Raw genomic sequence first — 20506 nt, forward strand, 5'->3', positions numbered from 1 at the left:
TTGACTTCCATTGTAAGTGACTTCCATTTTTTTTTTATAAAGAAAAGGAGGGACGAGTCAAAATTAATTTTTTGTGGCAATCATCATTATGCCACAAATGCCGTCAATTGAGCTTAACTTGTATTGAACCTGGAAAATTACTTTAACATTTCCACAAGAATGATAAAAATGACTATTATTACTACTAATAAAAATAATTAGCGACTAGAATTTTTTACGAATATTGTGACTTTTTTTGATTCTGTCCTTACTGGACGCTTTTCACGTTTCTTCAGGTTAGAATCTGATGATTTCAAAATTAAAATTTACAGGGATATGCGAACATCCACAGAATGAACAAAGTGACATCGATGAATCTGGTGTGTGAACATGCGTTTATTATTAATTTCTCTACAGCCTTGGCTTTATGCAAGCTGTCAAACCACAAAAGGAAATTAATTGCCTACACACACTGTATCTTCTACCATACAGTACATTCATGGAAAACAGTGGTGTCAAATTTTAGGACGCTGTGTCTGTGACCCTTTTATAGTTTGTCTCGTCATGCAATCAGATTTTCCACAGCCATGAAGAGAGTGGATTGCAAAAATTTTGATTTGGTTAAGTTGGAGCCAGATTTCCTCTTCACTATTGGTACTGCATACACACACACAGAAAATATGCATACTGTTCACATAATTCTGAACACACTCGCTGTTTTTTTCGACAAAGCACATTCTGCGATTTCCAGTTGGCAGTTCACTGATCCGTTTCCAAGTCAGTGTTGTGTTCAAGGGAATGAACTTTGTGTGTTTGTTTTATGTGGGAGACTTGATCTAGTGTTGCGTAAGAGATATCTGGTTTAGTATCTTTAATGTTTATGCTTCTGTTTGTCTGTTTCAGAAGAGAAGCCTGTTGGGTTTAGGTTGAAGCCTCCAACTCTTATTCATGGTCAGGCCCCCAGCGCAGGTAAGATCAACTCATTCCTGCACACATATGCAATACGTTATGACCATGTAATAAAAATGGTTTCCTCTATCTGAGTGGTACAAGACTTGGTGCCTTTTTCTCCACTTGCCATCTGAACACACAAAAAAATTGGAAGTCAAATCTAAATTGACTGACCATAGGAAATGAATGGGAAAGACTAAAAAACAGAGCGATTTTTCCTTATTTGTCAAATGCAATCTATAAATCAGCCACAAGACAGAACAAACATGCACAGAAATTAAAGGGTGAGACTATACAGCATGCTGAGTGCACAACACACACACTGGTGACACTATAACACACAGCAGTTTTTTATTTTGTCAAATAATATCTGTACAAATCAGCCATGTTGCAGGATGCACACGCATAAATGACACACACACACACACACACACACACACACACACACACACACACACACAGGTTTGTCTATCTATATAAGTGAGGACATCTCATAGACTTCCATTGATTTCATAGCAGGCTAATACTATTGTATATTCCCTAAACCTAACCCTCACAGAGACCTGTGCACATCAGTATATTTAAAGCTAAACATGATTTGGCCAGTTTATGGGCCTTTGTTACTAGTGAGGACCACCTAAAATGTCCTCACTACTGGGTTGTCAAAAAGTTTCACAATATTAGTGGATATTTCAGAAAATGTGGCGCTCACAAATATAGTGAAACCTGTACACACGCACGCACAAACCCAGAAATGAATGGGTAAGACTAACACAACCAGAATTCAGAACACAACACACACATACAGAGACACACACACTGCATCTTTCTGGAGAAAAAAAAAGCTAAACTTTGACATATCCAAATGCATAACTTGTGATAAAATTTAGAATTACCAAACAAAAGGTGGCTGCATAGAACACTACAGCCACCTACTGGCTATTATTGTCATGACATGATTTTCAAGTCATGTTATTATTCTTTTTGATAATAAATGTTCTTATTTGCATATGCTAATAAATGGTGAAATTGAGAAATTTATAAGTAAAATCTAAAAAACATAAAATCCCAAAAGAAGTGCATTGTTTTATTGTTTTTACCTCAGGGAAGAAGAAATGTTATAATTTCTTTAAAAAAACAAAAACAACAATTACATTTGTAATGTTTCCGGTCACAAATGACAGCGAACAGTAGAGCTGCACGATTAATCGTTAAAAGTTCTCGATCTCGATTCAGACACCCACGTGATTGACAACGATTCTGCAGTGTATATTAACGTTCCAGTGGCATGCATTTGTAAGGCGGTCAAATTTCAATTCGAAATGCACTTCGAGATGCGTTTTTAAATGTTGATAAACTTTATATGGCATCTACAAAACACAGCGCTCCTGCACGAGACGCTGAATAAACTAAAACGCAACGTCCAAAGACGTTGGTCCAGCACAGTGGTTTACAAACTGCAGGGTGCAGCCACGATTAGATAGGAGTGTGACAGAATCTCTGCTCAGTTCAATATTTTAATAGCCACCAATGCTACCAATGTGTCACGTGATGAATGCAGCGCTCCTGCACGAGACTCTGCACTGTTCTTAATCAAAATACCCCTCTTTAGGCGATATTAATGTAAACACAGCTGTTAATGAATTACGACGGGATTAAATCTGCGCTGTCTTGACGATATATTAAAGCAAACACAGTCGTTAATGTATAAGCAGACGGGACAAATTTTGTGCAATCTCTAAATGTATTTAAGCTGCATGCTGTCTGTTATAGGCATTCAGGCATTCTTACGCATCAGATCAATATCAATGTAATCTATCACACAGTAAAGAGTGTCAAGTATTTAAGTAGTTTCATTTTGCATTAAATTACTTTTTTTAATGTTTTATATTATTATTATTATTATTTAAATGTTTAATTGTTACTGTTGCTGAAAATCTTAAAGCACTGTTTACTCTGTTCTCTATTTACTGGCTGTTGAATAATTCCTTTACAAGCTTGAAGCAATTTTTACAAGAGAAACACTGAAGGCCTCATTGTTTTAATTTAAATTGTTGATATTTATTTAAAAACAACTTTTGTAAAATAACAGTGTTTTATTGCATATTTGCTTACATGTGCAATACCAAGTTAACATAGAACTGTTAATGAAGCTTTTTTTTTTGCTCGTTTTGATTTTTTCTTAGCACGTGATAAACAGGTTAAATCGTTTTTTATTATTTGGATTCCTCCGGTAGGAGGAAACCTATTGTTTTTGTTAGTATTCTTATTCTTATTTTTATTATTCCTGTAGCTCTAAATTGCCCAATAACTCAAGATCTCCTTGGTAAAAAGTTTTGAAATTTGGCACATTGATACTACAGGCCACGAGTAACTACCACACCAAAAATGGCCCACGTGAGCCTATAGGTGGCGCTACAGGCCACGCCCCAATTTGTCCATTTTCAAAGTGATGCCATTTCCACCCCATAAGTCCAACATTTCTGAAACCTGGTATATATGCCTCATTTCTCATGAGGAACAAAAAAGACTCTAGAACCCATAAAGTCCGCCATGATGGATTTTCCTGTACAATACAAAATTACACAAATCTACTCCTCCTGAACCATAGCTCCAATTGACTTGAAACTCGGTATGTATGTGTAGGATACATGTCTTTCAATTTGATATTTAGCAAAAATGAATACAATACAGAATGGCTGAAAGGTGCGCATTTATGTAAATGTCCACATTGTCTCAATATCCATATGTCCAAAAAATCTAATGCCATTTTGACTAATGTTATTCCATCCTAACAGGCTTCAAGATGACATCACTCTGAAATACTGTGCAAAATTTCACCTTGATATGTCAAAAGATGACAGAATTACAGTTTACTATTATTTATCGCTAACGCTAAAATAATGCTTTACAAATCCGCTAGTCATAAAACCGATACTTTGATTCAATCACCAGTTCATATGAAGAATCTTGCAATGTTTAATAACAAATTAATGAAATGTTGTGTACATGTGTGAAGTACATGTCTCTACCATGTCAATTTTTACATAACTTGCAGTTTTGAGGAGGAATCCGCATTGCTGCTTGCAGCTTTAATTATTATTATTATTATGCAGTTTAACAGGATTTAAAAAAAAACAAACATTGTGTGCAGTAATCACAAGGTGCTGTTTGGTTTATAATGTATTTGTTGCGCCCTCTTGTGGACTTAGGACATTTTAAATTGATATTTGATTTACAGCTTTATTGCATTTTTGCATAGATTGAAGCAGAGAACATTTCGTCAGAACCTCTAGTAAATTACATGTTACTTTCTTTAGTACCCTTATGTCCAGGTTTTGTAAATCACTGAAATAAGAATTTTTCTTCAGAATCGTGATCTTTATCCTAAGTTAAACAATCGTGATTCTCAATTTATCCAGAATTTATCGTGCAGCTCTAGCGAACAGCAAAATAAGCGGCCTTGCTTGAACAGAATAGTAGTGTTAATAGGATCGTTATGGTTTGGGAAAAGTATGACCCTGAACTTTAAGAAAGGGAACTAATTTCTCCTTCCTCTTTCAGTCCCTGTTTAAAATGTCATCGTGTGCATTTTGAAAGCTCTTTAAATAGTTTTAAGTTTACAATATGGCCGCAAAAAGTAATTGGACAAGGCACTCTTAAAAAGGTTTAAAAGTCATTGCATTTGATTACAAAATATTAAAGCAATTGGCATTTATTTTAAAGAAAGATGGCACAAGCACACTTTTACAAAAGCTATACATTTCACAAAAAGAAGTTTGTTAGGTTTGAAAACAATAGATATATTGATCAATATAAAGAGAAAGTATTGTGACACTTTGTGTTTGTCAAACTGTATTGTAGAACTTTGTACTGCTGCTGCACGATGGAAGCAGTACTTTTCATATCCAAATTATTAATGGCATTAGGCCATATTGACGGTTTTGATCGTAATTTGATTTAATTGTGCTTTACTGAGTACTGAAGAAAAGGAAGTCTTTGATGACATAAACCCATGAGAATGTCTTGGACTGATAAGCGATTAATCGTCGATTATTTCTTCGATTAATCGGATAAGCCGATTTTTTTATTTTATTTTATTCTTGTATCTTATTAAAAAATCAAATATTTTTGTGTTAATGGGATCATTATATACAAAACAAGGTTTATTTAAATGTTAAAAAACTTTAACGTAGACTTGCTTGTGGTAAAGACAAATGGCTATGCCAAATAGAAACATGCGCATGACTACAAATCCAAAACATTTAGATATTATGAAAAAGCCAATAACAGAATAATCGGCTGAGTAGATTTTAAAATTGATTTCTTGAATGTTAATGGGATAGTTCACCCAAAAATGAAACTTTTCTCATTATTTACTCACCCTCATGATATCCCAGGTGTGTATGACTTTCTTTCTTCAGCAGAACACATTTGAAGTAAAATATCTCAGCTCAGTAGGTCCTTAAAATGCAAGTGGATGGTGATCAGACCTTTGAAGCTCCAAAAATCACAGACAGTCAGCATAAACGTCATCCACACGACTCCAGTGGTTAAATTAACTTCTAAAGTGATATGATCGCTTTTGGTGCTTTTTAACTCTAAATCATCACTTCCGTTAGGCTTCATGAGAGGGTGGAGATCACAAGGTCTCTCGTGTGACATATTATCGTTGCCATGATTCGGATGTAATCTCACGTTCTCCTCTCGGTTGAGACATCAAGGATGAGCACACAGTCGCACCATTGTGAGTAAAGAACAAAGATACAATACAGATCTAAACCAAAACCAACTAATCTTCTGTACAGCGTTCCTTCTACTCACTCGAAACAGCGCTGCTCTTCCGGCTGTGATGCACGTGCGTCAGTTCTCGCGTGTTTCAAATGCCAATGCGATTACATCACACGCACATATCACTCCTGACTGGAAGCATGATTTAGAGTTAAAAAAAAAGTACTTAAATATTTATCTACAATGTATTACAATAGACTTTTTCCTTTTTATCTTGGAACACCGTCAGCCAAAATCAACATGAACATTAACATAAACTTATGATAAAATGTAACAAAACCTCTTTGGAGTGCTCCTTTTTTCTAACCTTATAAAAAGGATCAATAATTTAAAAAAAAAACTATCAGGGGGCCTGGGTATCTCAGCGAGTATTGACACTGACTACCACACCTGGAGTCGTGAGTTTGAATCCAGGGCGTGCTGCAGCCGGGTCTCCTAAGCAACCAAATTGGCCTCGTTGCTAGGGAGGGTAGAGTCACATGGGGTAACCTCCTCGTGGTCGCTATAATGTGGTTCTCGCTCTCGGTGGGGCGTGTGGTGAGTTGTGCGTGGATGCCGCGGATAATAGAGTGAAGCCTCCACACGCGCTACGTCTCCGCGGTAACGCGCTCAACAAGCCACGTGATAAGATGCGCGGATTGACGGTCTCAGACGCGGAGGCAACCGAGATTCGTCCTCCACCACCCGGATTGAGGCGAGTCACTACGCCACCATGTGGGCATTCCAAATTGGGGAGAAAAAAAAAAGTACATTTGTTGTCGATTATTTTCATTATCGGTTAATCGTTGCAGCTCTAGTTTAAATATTGGCATGTGTTTTTTGCTTTTTGGTTTCTGATTCAATCCGTTAGTAGGTTGTTTTTCAGGCGTCCCCAGTCAGAAGCCCAGAGAACAGCAGCGCAGTGTTCTCAGACCGGCCGTTCTGCAGGCGCCTCCAGCCAAAACCCTCACAGAACCAGCCAAGACCAGTACGTATTTACAGCCAGACTTCTCACTGTATTTGTCAAAAAGAAATACAGATGTTCTCTACAGATGAATGTCAGCCCATCTGCTATAAAGGGGGTGAAAATTCTGACATTATGTTGTTTTACACCCATGACTTCATTCGCTCAAAAGGAGAATATACAGTACTTTTCAGTATAGTGAAAGTGAATGGGGAAAGGGGCTGTTGAGCTTCAAAAATGGGAACAAAAAACAAACAAACACGAAGTATTGAATACGGCAATATTTCAAGGTACTAAAACAAAAACAAAGATTTAACTAATAATCTTCCCCTCTGCTGTAGCTCTCAAATTATGTTTGTGGATGCCATATAGGTTCGGAAACACATGAGACAAATACTTAATGATTTTTCACCCTTTAAAAATTGTAAGTTTAATATTTTATCCAATACTGACATGCCGTGCCATTGATATCATGCTACAGATGCTGTCCATAGACCTCAAGTTGTGTTTAACCTCTTATGTATTCCTTTTAATATCAGATATTTTATATTGTAGACTGGAAAAATGTGATTGTGTGCTTGATTCTGCTAGTTCATGTCATTGTTTGTGCTCCTAGACTCCAGCTGTGGAACAAATGGAGTGGGGAGGTTTGGAGATTCATCATCAGAGAGCCGATCCATTTTCCAGAACAACACAGAGAGCTCGGACAAATCACCGGTTAGAAAAAACTCTTGTGTCTTTCTTGAGATGGAAATGTTTAATGATCAAAATCAGACACATCCTGTGTAGAGCACTTTGTAAATGTAGCTGTCAACTGTAATTATTGCTTACGGTTGAGGTGTGCTATAACAGTGTTTTCCAACCACTGTTAGTGTGCCGTGGAAAATGATTAGATTGCACAAAATAAATCAGGGCTCCAGACTGCGACTAATTTTGCAACCTTTTTCCTAACAGTGCGATTAAACTTTGCAAGAGGTCGCACTGGTGCGATCCGATCGTACGCTTTCGTTTTTTGTTGCGTAAGAGAAATATCAAATGGCAAACGTTCCAAAAGCGAAAGGAAACGGCTCTACCCGGATCAGTCAGCACAGCTCAATGGACAGATCAGCGCAGAGACGTGCATTTACACGTGGACCAGTCTCAAGCACTCAGCCCGCGGGTCATCATAAACAATGCTGCAAGAAGCATGAGCGGGGTCACGGATTTGGCCTTGATTATTTATTTAAAACCTCTATGAAAACCCATAATGTGTTGATGAGTAAACTGTTTAAAATCATTTTAAACAGCCCCAACATTCGAAACAGCATTGAAAATTAATAAAGGAGAAATCAGACAGACAGAGAGAAATGGTAAGGTTTCAATCCACACATCACAGATATTAAAGTGCACCTATTATGATTTTTAAACGTGCATAATTGTTTTAAAGGTCTCATACAATAGATTTACATGCACCCAAGGTCAAAAAACTAAATTGCAGCATTACCTTTTTTTCCGAGTGTCAAAAACGACTCGTTCAACGATCCGTTCTAAAGGATTCATTCTAAACTCCTCCTTTCAGAGAGCCTACTCTGCTCTGATTGATCAGATGTCCCAGTCTGTTGTGATTGGTCTACCGCTTACAGCGCGTGTCGGAAAGGAAACGCCCACTACCATATCCGAGTTTCAGCTCCGTCTGAAAAAATGTCTGTTTTAACTTACCAATTTGAGCCCGAGTCCGATAGTGATACATCGGAAGATCAACCCGAACCACCATCGCAAGCACGACGAGAACAGGACGTTTCTCAATGGTAAGTTTATATGTAGTTTGACAATAATGTGAGTTAGCCGGTTAGCAGAGGCTAACAGCTAAAAGGCTAACAGCCTGCACTGGCTGTACATGTAAACAGACCAGAGGCAGGTTTGTTGTTACCAAATTACGTAGGTTAGTACAGGAAGTAAGTCTGGAATTACTAACGACTCGTTTCAGGTGTTTAGAATCGGTTCTTTCTTTTGGGAGACAATAACTCCATTTGTTGTGCACTTTGATTTTTGATTTTTTACATTCACATACTGCTATATAACACACTGCATGAAAGGTAATATTTGAAAAACCATAATAGGTGCTCTTTAAAAAATATTTACCATGAACATATATATATATATATTAATATATCAGGGTAGTGAGGGAATGCAATTTAATTTCTGGATGTGTTTTTCTTATGAAAAATGCCATCATTTGTTTTATGGTTACTACTAATCATGGTTTTACTTTTACCTTTGGTTACTATGATCTGATTGCAAATACCACAGTTAAAACTATATGGATACAATAGAACTTCTGTGTAAAATCTTTTCTAATGCTCTCTGATTGTAGCAAAAGGCTTTGTTTGTCTTCAGATAACTGTATTTTAATAAGATAAGATCAGGACATAACGAGTTGTATACGCTTACAATTTATATTTTAAGGAATTAGCTTTAATAATAAGGGAATTATGATTAATTCACTTATTGGAGTAATACTATTCTCATGGCTTATTGAAAATAATATCACATGTTTAGATATGTTTCGAGCTTTGGAGCACAGATCTTTGAAAAATCAAGTGACGAGATTATTTATAAAAAAATACCACAGTCAAATTAACTTTGAATACAAACAAGACTTTATTGCTAATCTAACATAAAACTAACTAACACATACAAACATGAAAAACAGGTTGTGAGTGAACTGTAACAGAGTAACTTGAATGGAAATGATCTGTACAGAGGAAATTAACTTAATGGAGTATACAGACAATGCCTTGAGAACCCTTAATTCAGTCTAACTCTATTTGCAATCGGGTAACTCGAATTATATTAGAGAGACACCAGTACTTTCAGCAAAGTCTGGAGATCTACTTGTGTTTCCTTGCGTTGCTTGGTTCTTTGGCTCTTTGTAGAAAGTTCGGGTTGTTCCGTCGATGTTTTGGACCTCTGTTAAGATCGTGGATGTCGGGTTGTTTCTGGAATGATGAAGTGGGCTTTGAAGTGAGGCCTTCCGTGAGGGAGACTTGCGACTCCCTGTCACGTGTGTGAGTCGTAGAGCAGAGAGGGAGAAAAGCTTCCTCGGAACTTTGCGTTCCGAGCTTTCTACATTGTACAGCACTTGAGGGGCGCCGGAGAAAACTAAAAGCCACGAGGGCAAGAGAGAAAGCAGGAGGACGAAAAGAGGCGAGGAAGAAGAGCTGAAGAGAGAGAAATTCTTTCTTGGTGGGGAGGGTTTTGTTGAGTTGAGGTTGGCCACACCCCAAAGGTGCCTTGAGCCAATCAGAAGTGTTTTCAGAGACCATGTGATCATCTCTCTGTCCCTCCCTCTGAAGTTGATTTACAATCTTTTGTGTAAAGGATTCTTAAAAATTCCCTCTTGAAAAAGTACAGGTTCTAATCGTGCATTTTATATAATGAAATCGTAGTAAGAGACATGACATCTGTTAACATCAACATTCTCTACATAAATGGGCAAGCATTTACATATGAAACATGACATATTTTCCCTTTATGGTTACTTCGCTACACATTAACATTTGAATATACATTATTATACACTGTATAATTGAGCATCATGTGTGCACCAATGCCTTCTATGATTTTAACCACAGTCAGGCATCATGTGATGCATCTTAGCATATTAAAATTAGGTTATGTGCGTTCAGAAGTGTAGAATGAGACAATGGAGTCTTTATAGTGTTATAGTTCATAATATACATTGGAGAAAAAAAACAAGAAAAGTTCATTTGTGTCAAAATTCTTGGATTTAAGAAGAGTTCAAAGGGATCCTTTCAAAGACAGCAAGACAGTTTTTAAGCTCTCGTCACGTACAGAGCTTTAGCATGTGGCACAGGAAATGTCTCATGCTCCCTTATTGGCCTAATTTAAGTGTAGCAAATTGTTTATATCGAAGGACAAAAGTGGCATGGGGGGTTTCTTCAGAAGAGTAGTCTTCAAGTCATGTGATGACCATTAAGTGTGGGGGTATTTCTGATTTATCACATGTACGAGGAGAGGTCTTGATGCATCCACAGAACTCTCTTTGTTCTCAAGGCGGTTGTCACTCAACAGAGCAGTTTTTAATGGACTCTTTTCAGGCCTCTGGCATCAGCAGACGTCTTTCATTTATGACCTGGAGGAACTTCCGGTGTCAATCCTGGATTTGATTCATTTTGCATAGCAATTGTTCGTTCTTCTGCCCATAATATACTACAGTTATGTGGGATAGTGAGATAAAGTGTGCCGTGGCAGAAAAAAGGTTGGGAACTTATGATTTAAGTAAATACAACCTGTTCTTAGGAGATTGCTGATGTTCTGATCAACCATAATCAATAATTGCAGCAACAGCAGTGTGACCAAGTAAACTCAATAAATTAATAAGTAAAATATTTCTGTTCCCCCAAGTACTATAGTTTGTAGGTTGTTTATGGTTGCCACATTAATAAAGAATTCAACCAATGTGTGATCATATAACTATTCCTTGACTTTTCATCATTGGCTTTATATTAATTGTGATTGTTTGCAGAAGCGAGAGAAAGATGGGGAAGAAAATGGTGGTGGAAGTAAAGAAGATAGTAGCGAGAAGATGGACAGTGGACTGGACTCGACATTTGTGTTTGGACAGAATATCAAAGAAAGAGCAAAGGTCAGTGCTGACTCTCAAAAACTCACAAATGGCTTTTATATATATGTATTGCCTATATATTGCTTTCTATAGCAACATTTTGTATTGTCTTATCAATGCTTTACCGTCTGCCACAATAATATAATACATTTTAATTATCTGAATTATTCTATTTATAGTATGTATTACATTTATAATTATATAATTATAACTATAATTATTGAATCATTATATATCATTGTTATTTGAGGGTCTTTGCAAATATTTATGTATGCGATTAATTGCGATTTTAATCCGATTAATCGGCAAATCATGTGATTAATCGATTTGGCAGCCCTAATTTTACTATATCTTTAGTAAATATTGAGTGATGATGCAAATTAATTAAATCAGAGTTACGAATGCATTCATCGAAACAGTTTGATTCACTGAAATTAATGAATTGTACGTCGCCAACCAAATCATCACGAATATGTTGTGTGTTTTTGATAAATCGCCTGCCCTTATTGGAACACTTAGCAATTAAACGTCCCATAGGTGCTAGCGATTGCATTATTCTCAGATCCTCTAACTTGTTCTTTCACAGTTGGATGAGAACAGCACGTCCAGCGACTCCACACGAGATTCTCAGTCTAGGAGCACAAATTATTTCTTGCAGTATATGGGTACCTCTAGGTAACTGACTCGAAAAACCTTTCAGAAGCCTTCCAAAATATTCTCTCTCTGGCTTGAGTTCAATGCTCTACGGTCCTGTAAATCTGCCTCTGTTTGCTTTTTCAGTTCCAATAATTCCACCAACAGCTCAGATAAAGGCGCCAAATTCGTCTTTGGCCAGAACATGTCAGAGAGAGTGCTGGTGAGTGGTTCATCCGTATAGTTGTGCAGTTCTCCACAGATACACATTTACGTGACCGTTTTTTAAACTGTTAACTTTTTAAATACAGCTCTTAAATATTCGAACAAAGTTTGTGTGTGTGTGAATTATTTTAGAGTCCACCTAAAGGAGGCGAGTCGTCAGCCGAGGGCAGTAAAGACAGTTCGGCTCCAGCGTCTGAGCCGTCGTCACAAGAGACCACACCTGAGAAAAGTAGGTGTCCAGCACACAGAACCAACAGACACTTTGAAAAAAGGTCTAGTCACACCTAGTGTGTCATAAAACCAAAATTTCAGTAGTCGGTACTAGGGGTGTGGCGAGATCTTGTGACGATATTTCTCAGTGAGGTGAAAAGCTGTCTCACGATATCAGCATGACAGAGTATGAGGGTGAAATTAGCATAGAAGATGCCCCTGCTACTTTTAAATCGTTGGTGTGGCAGCATTTTAGGTACCCAGTGGAAACGATAAATGGCGACAGAGTGACAGACAAGATACGAACAAAGGCTGTGTCTCGTTTGGAAGGCTGTGTCCTCCAGAGGTTGCATTTATCGGCCGCATACGTCATGGAGGCTGTCTTGTTTCATTTTTTTTTTTTTTGTCTTTTTCTTATTTTTTTTATCTTTTGTCAATGACTTTCATGTATATGCACTTAGATTTATACAATTGTTAACCTTTTTTGCATTCCCCCAAAAAAAGAAGAAACAAAATGACACGATGACGTATGCGGCCGACAAATGCGACCTCCGGAGGACGCAGCCTTCCAAACGAGACATAGCCAATATGTAAGCACTATAAGAAAATAGTGCCGAAAATTGATGTTAGTGTTTGAAATTGATGACTTGGACCAAATAATAAAGAAAAGCAGCCAATAAGTGCCCAACATATAGATGGGAACTCCTTCAATACTGTTTAAAAAGCATCCCAGGGTGATACCTCAAAAAGTTGGTTGAGAAAATGTCAAGAGTACATGTCTGCAAATTCTAGACAAAGGGTGACTGCTTTGAAGATGCTAAAATATAACACAGTTTTGATTTATTTTGGATTTTGTTTAGTCACAACATAATTCCCATAGTTCCATTTATGTTATTCCATAGTTTTGATGACTTTACTATTATTCTAAATGTGAAAAAAATAATAAAGAATGAGTGTTTCAAAACTTTTGACCAGTAGTGTATATAGTGTTAAAATATCATCTCGTCTCGTTCTCGTCAACCCAGTATCGTGTCTCGTCTCGTGAGCTAAGTGTATCGTCACACCCCTAGTCGGTACCAGTAAAATTGAAATTCATTTTCAATGCCACAGAAAAAAATGTGTAATGTGCTATTGAACACACTCCTTTAGCCTGTTAAAATGTAAAATTTAAATTTAAATAATTAAAACAATTGCATGATTCCTTTGAATGTTTCACAATTAAGTAAACATTGCTTCAAGTAGGAAATTGTTTTATTTCTAAATATATATATATATATATATATATATATACAGGTGCATCTCAATAAATTAGAATGTCGTGGAAAAGTTCATTTATTTCAGTAATTCAACTCAAATTGTGAAACTCGTGTATTAAATAAATTCAATGCACACAGACTGAAGTAGTTTAAGTCTTTGGTTCTTTTAATTGTGATGATTTTAGCTCACATTTAACAAAAACCCACCAATTCACTATCTCAAAAAATTAGAATATGGTGACATGCCAATCAGCTAATCAACTCAAAACACCTGCAAAGGTTTCCTGAGCCTTCAAAATGGTCTCTCAGTTTGGTTCACTAGGCTACACAATCATGGGGAAGACTGCTGATCTGACAGTTGTCCAGAAGACAATCATTGACACCCTTCACAAGGAGGGTAAGCCACAAACATTCATTGCCAAAGAAGCTGGCTGTTCACAGAGTGCTGTATCCAAGCATGTTAACAGAAAGTTGAGTGGAAGGAAAAAGTGTGGAAGAAAAAGATGCACAACCAACCGAGAGAACCGCAGCCTTATGATTGTCAAGCAAAATCGATTCAAGGATTTGGGTGAACTTCACAAGGAATGGACTGAGGCTGGGGTCAAGGCATCAAGAGCCACCACACACAGACATGTCAAGGAATTTGGCTACAGTTGTCGTATTCCTCTTGTTAAGCCACTCCTGAACCACAGACAACATCAGAGGCGTCTTACCTGGGCTAAGGAGAAGAAGAACTGGACTGTTGCCCAGTGGTCCAAAGTCCTCTTTTCAGATGAGAGCAAGTTTTGTATTTCATTTGGAAACCAAGGTCCTAGAGTCTGGAGGAAGGGTGGAGAAGCTCATAGCCCAAGTTGCTTGAAGTCCAGTGTTAAGTTTCCACAGTCTGTGATGATTTGGGGTGCAATGTCATCTGCTGGTGTAGGTCCATTGTGTTTTTTGAAAACCAAAGTCACTGCACCCGTTTACCAAGAAATTTTGGAGCACTTCATGCTTCCTTCTGCTGACCAGCTTTTTAAAGATGCTGATTTCATTTTCCAGCAGGATTTGGCACCTGCCCACACTGCCAAAAGCACCAAAAGTTGGTTAAATGACCATGGTGTTGGTGTGCTTGACTGGCCAGTAAACTCACCAGACCTGAACCCCATTGAGAATCTATGGGGTATTGTCAAGAGGAAAATGAGAAACAAGAGACCAAAAAATGCAGATGAGCTGAAGGCCACTGCCAAAGAAACCTGGGCTTCCATACCACCTCAGCAGTGCCACAAACTGATCACCTCCATGCCACGCCGAATTGAGGCAGTGATTAAAGCAAAAGGAGCCCCTACCAAGTACTGAGTACATATACAGTAAATGAACATACTTTCCAGAAGGCCAACAATTCACTAAAAATGTTTTTTTTATTGGTCTTATGATGTATTCTAATTTTTTGAGATAGTGAATTGGTGGGTTTTTGTTAAATGTGAGCCAAAATCATCACAATTAAAAGAACCAAAGACTTAAAATACTTCAGTCTGTGTGCATTGAATTTATTTAATACACGAGTTTCACAATTTGAGTTGAACTACTGAAATAAATGAACCTTTCCACGACATTCTAATTTATTGAGATGCACCTGTATATGTCCCCCAAATTCCACATTAAAAAGAAATTTTTTTTAATAAAGTGCAAATGGATTTATATTATTTGAATAATATAGCCGAAATATATATATATATATATATACATATATATATATATATATATATATATACATATATAAATGTCCCCCAAATTCCACATTTTCTTTATTTTTCCTAAGTTCCATGTTTTAAAGTTTAATAACATTTCATCATCAAAATTGTTCCTAATCAAATGATTCCAAACTTTATCAAATGAAAATAGAACAATTACTTTTCAACATACCATTGCATTTTGTTTTAATCAAATTAAGTGCTTTAACAAAGATCCTCACAACATAGTCTAAAACACACATTGGTCTTATTTTTGTCAAAGTGCTGCACAACAGGACATCACATTATACATGAAAACATTGATGAAACATTCTGAGTACAACAGCAATCTTGCTTGTGAGATATTGGGTCAGCATTATAATAAAAATAAAATACATTTTACTAAACACTAGTAATAGGATTCTGTTGCGATATCTTAAATTTCACATGTCAAGCTTTTATTTTGAATCAAACTTTTATTTTGACGTAAAGGCTTTTCTGGTTCTGTGTTTTTGACGTTAGTTTCACACTTCCGTATAAGACAAATATTTAGTCTGCAGGTGCTGCGTGCATCACGGTGAATGAGTGCCCTGTCATCCACTATAATATGCACTGCGCACGATGCTCATAAAATTTGGTGTTTTGAGCCTATGAGCGGCTTCACACATTCATTTTGCAGTACGTGCGGACTGTATATATATTTAAATATTTCGCAACCATTTGCAGTTACATAATCACATTAGGACATCACAATTTTAATTTGATTAATTGTCCATTTCAGTGTAAAGGAGAAACAGAGCACACACTCAAATAAGCGTGTGAGAATTTGTAAGCAGCCGTCTGTCAGACGTACAGTGCGTTGGGATCGAATTGAGTCGTGCTTGTTACTACCGGTACTGCAGAAACACTAGTATCTTTTTTTTATTTTAGTATCGACTTGGTACCGAAGTACCGGCACTTTTGACATCACTGGTCACACCAAAAACTGAGGGAAACAGCACACTGGTCATTCATATGCGTTAATGCATAAAACGACCCATCTGATAATGCAGATATTAGTGGCGTACGGTCTTTCACATCGCATATTCATGACGAATATTCACTCTCAGTGTGTATAGGCCTTTACACAGTGTCCTAACTAGGTGTGTCACCATGACCTAATTAATATTCAATATCATTAATATTAAGCTAAACCACCACCATTGTAGGCAGGCTTTCAGTGCACTTTCAGCTATAGCCAGCTGTTGATTGGCTGTTTCATTCTGTGTGTCAGATCACAGTGTAACAGAGTCTCTGGAAGAGTCTGCTGCCGCGTACACCAAAGCCACGGCCAAGAAGTGCATTCTGGAGAAGGTGGAGGTCCGTACAGGCGAGGAGGCGGAGAGCAACGTCTTACAGGTGAGACACCATCTGTAAAGATCAGCTGTTCTGAGCAAAACATCATGATTCCTCTGAAGAAGTCAAAGTTCAGCGTTGCAGTCAAGAGTCTTCCCAGTGTTTTAATGCATTTAAATGCATTTAATCTTCACGTTCTGTTCGGTCATTTTTGAATCGATTTGATTTTAAGAGAACTTGAGAACTTAATTTATATTAGTAATTTTTCACCGATCCCTTGGCAGTGGTGGCAGGGGGGTTGACATGTAATTGGATGTCACAGTATTTTCTTTATCAAAAATATAGTGTAAAAATATTACTCAGCCCAAGTCTGAACCCACTGTGGGTTTACCCATCAATAAAAAAAAAAACACTAATTATTATAAAAAAAACAGTTCCTATGTAAAACAAATAAAAAATAGCTAAACTTTGAGAAACATATGTCTAAATATATATCCAAATGCTTAACTTGTGGCAATATCTAGAAATTAAGTTACAGCATTGATATATAGAGACCAAGCAAAATTAAAGGGAATACTGAGGCCACCTATAGGCTATACTTGTCATTGCAATGAAAATGTCATGTTTTTTCTAGCAGATGGCAACAGATGCCCTAAATGCATGACACATAGCAGCCTTTTCATAAATATTCATACTAAAATGAAGGTAACAGAAAATGTGCTTATTTTATATAAAAATGTATTGGTGTAATTCCAATAAATCCCACCAAAATGGGGGAAAAAATTGTGCTAATAACTTTGCAATAAGTTAGTTGAGAAGTGTGACACAATGTGTCAACAGATGTGTTGCACAGTGTTACGCGAAGATGGTTCTGGTCAGTTTTGACCGCGAACAGTTCCAGTGTTAGCCCAGTATGAACAGAACTTGAGGGATAAATGCCATCTGTTAGGTTGGGTCCAAAATAAATGATCATGGAAAACCTGGAAATATCAAGGAATTAAAAAATTGGTATATAGTTTTTATTTTAAAGGTCTTAAATGTATTAAAGTCTTGAGTTATGGAAATATAGTGAATATCCATTTTTTCCTGGTTATGCTTGGCTTTAAAACAAGTTGGCTACATAATGCTCTTTAAGCAATTTCCATATTGCCTTCTAATCTCAGGATGTTTTTTTTTTTTTGTCTTTTTGGAGACGTTTTTAAATGTATCAAGTATAATCATTTGAATCTATCCAATGGTTCCAAGGCAAACCTGACAGATCAAATGATAGTAACTTGACACAACTTAGGAGTTGGTTTGATTTGTGTTATTTCCACAGATGCAGTGTAAGTTGTTTGTGTTTGATAAGCCAGCTCAGTCATGGGTTGAACGAGGCCGCGGGCTGCTCAGAATGAACGACATGGCATCCACTGATGATGGCTCGTTACAGTCTAGATTAGGTAAGATTACTGTCGCCACTCACGGTTTTGAATGTTTCTCTGTCTACTAGGGCTGTTCCGGTTAAGGGACGATCTTATACGGTGGTTAAAGGGCGGGGGAGGGATTGTGCGTGTCATTGAACACGAAATAAAAATTAAGCTCTGTAAAATATCACAAAATAACTCTTTCCCCCCCCCTCCCCCCAGTACAAAACTATTTGCATTGGTTTTACATTTCTGTCTGTCTTTGGATTATACAGCCAATCTTATACTTCAGTAACATGTACACATCAAGGACTAAAATATTCCAGATATCAGATTCTGTTAATATTGTTAAAATCCTGGGTAGCTCAGCGAGCATTGACGCTGGCTACCACCCCTGGAGTCGCGAATTCGAATCCAGGGTGTGCTGAATGACTCCAGCCAGGTCTCCTAAGCAACCAAATTAGCCCGGTTGCTAGGGAGGGTAGAGTCACATGGGGTAACCTCCTCGTGGTTGCTATAATGTGGTTCTCGCTCTCGGTGGGGCGTGTGGTGAGTTGTGCGTGGATGCCGCGGAGAATAGCGTGAAGCCTCCACACACGCTACGTCTCCGTGGTAACGCGCTTAACAAGCCACGTGATAAGATGCGCAGATTGACGGTCTCAGACGCGGAGGCAACTGAGATTCGTCGTCCGCCACCCGGATTGAGGCGAGTCACTACACCACCACGAGGACTTAGAGCGCATTGGGAATTGGGCATTCCAAATTGGGTCGATATTCCAATCCAATTTTCAACACGACTAAATAGCTGGACAATAATTAAATAGTTGTCCTACCTTTGCTGAAAGCTTTTCAATTGTCAGATGCTTCTAATTTTTTGTGAGTTATGATGTTTCCAGCAGCACGTCCAGAACACGGCATTAATCTCGCCAACGAAATTACACACAATTAATGAGCTATTTGATTCTGTTTACAAAGATGTTTTTCTGAGGATAATTTTAATAATTTTAATTCAAACATTGTTTTTTTGTTTTTAATCCCCTTTTCTCCCAATTTGGAATGCACAATTTCCAATACTTAGTGGGTCCTTGTGGTGGCGCAATTACTCACCTCAATCCGGGTGACGGGGGACAAGTCTCAGTTGCCTCCGCTTCTGAGACCGTCAATCCGTGCATCTTATTACGTGGCTCGTTGTGCATGACACCGTGGAGACTCACAGCATGTGGAGGCTCATGCTACTCTCCACGATCCACACACAACTCACCACACGCCCCATTGAGAGCGAGAACCACTATTCGCGACAACGAGGAGGTTACCCCATGTGACTCTACCCTCCCTAGCAACCGGGCCAATTTGGTTGCTTAGGAGACCTGGCTGGAGTCACTGTGGTGTGCGTTTGGCTTGAGTTGCGTGCTATATGAGTATCTTGTGGACACGCTGTTACTATAAGAATGCGCTCTAGCACATAATCAAGAAGTCTAAAAAAAAAAAAAACCTGAAAATCAATACGTCCCTATGAAACAGTAAATAATCCACAACACAGTTACTAAAGATCTAATACTTTATTATACTCATTTAATGACAGTTTTCTTAAGGTCTTTTAAGTTGATACACTATATTGCCAAAAGTATTCGCTCACCCATCCAAATAATTGAATTCAGGTGTTCCAATCACTTCCATGGCCACAGGTGTATAAAATGAAGCTCCTAGGCATGCAGACTGCTTCTACAAACATTTGTGAAAGAATGGGCCGCTCTCAGGAGCTCAGTGAATTCCAGCGTGGTACTGTGATAGGATGCCACCTGTGCAACAAGTCCAGTCGTGAAATTTCCTCGCTATTAACTATTCCACAGTCAACTGTCAGTGGTATTATAACAAAGTGGAAGCGATTGGGAATGACAGCAACTCCGCCACGAAGTGGTAGGCCACGTAAAATGACAGAGCGGGGTCAGTGGAGGTCGCCAACTTTCTGCAGAGTCAATCGCTACAGACCTCCAAAGTTCATGTGGCCTTCAGATTAGCTCAAGAACAGTGCGTAGAGAGCTTCATGGAATGGGTTTCCATGGCCGAGCAGCTGCATCCAAGCCATACATCACCAAGTGCAATGCAAAGCGTCGGATGCAGTGGTGTAAAGCATGCCGCCACTGGACTCTAGAGCAGTGGAGACGCGTTCTCTGGAGTGACGAATCACGCTTCTCCATCTGGTAATCTGATGGACGAGTCTGGGTTTGGCGGTTGTCAGGAGAACGGTACTTGTCTGACTGCATTGTGCCAACTGTGAAGTTTGGTGGAGGGGGGATTATGGTGTGGGGTTGTTTTTCAGGAGCTGGGCTTGGCCCCTTAGTTCCAGTGAAAGGAACTCTGAATGCTTCAGCGTACCAAGAGATTTTGGACAATTCCATGCTCCCAACTTTGTGGGAACAGTTTGGGGATGGCCCCTTCCTGTT

At 38.1% G+C, this 20506-nt stretch overlaps 1 protein-coding gene across 4 annotated transcripts in view; it reads left to right on the plus strand.

The window, feature by feature from the left end:
* LOC127441340 (ran-binding protein 3-like) overlaps window positions 1-20506 on the plus strand; it is a 38460-nt gene that overhangs the window by 13754 nt on the left and 4200 nt on the right. For 2 of the 4 annotated variants that reach the window (XM_051698646.1, XM_051698649.1), the window contains exons 6-14: window positions 883-948; window positions 6575-6688; window positions 7281-7381; window positions 11193-11312; window positions 11878-11966; window positions 12072-12147; window positions 12282-12378; window positions 16598-16722; window positions 17978-18098. In XM_051698646.1, coding sequence (XP_051554606.1) covers window positions 883-948; window positions 6575-6688; window positions 7281-7381; window positions 11193-11312; window positions 11878-11966; window positions 12072-12147; window positions 12282-12378; window positions 16598-16722; window positions 17978-18098 — 909 coding nt within the window. The remainder of the gene's footprint in view (window positions 1-882; window positions 949-6574; window positions 6689-7280; window positions 7382-11192; window positions 11313-11877; window positions 11967-12071; window positions 12148-12281; window positions 12379-16597; window positions 16723-17977; window positions 18099-20506) is intronic. The other 2 variants (XM_051698647.1, XM_051698650.1) reach the window with 2 other exon arrangements.

The sequence above is a fragment of the Myxocyprinus asiaticus genome, chromosome 5 (genome assembly GCF_019703515.2).
Source record: "Myxocyprinus asiaticus isolate MX2 ecotype Aquarium Trade chromosome 5, UBuf_Myxa_2, whole genome shotgun sequence".
In the NCBI taxonomy this organism is placed as follows: Eukaryota; Metazoa; Chordata; class Actinopteri; order Cypriniformes; family Catostomidae; genus Myxocyprinus; species Myxocyprinus asiaticus.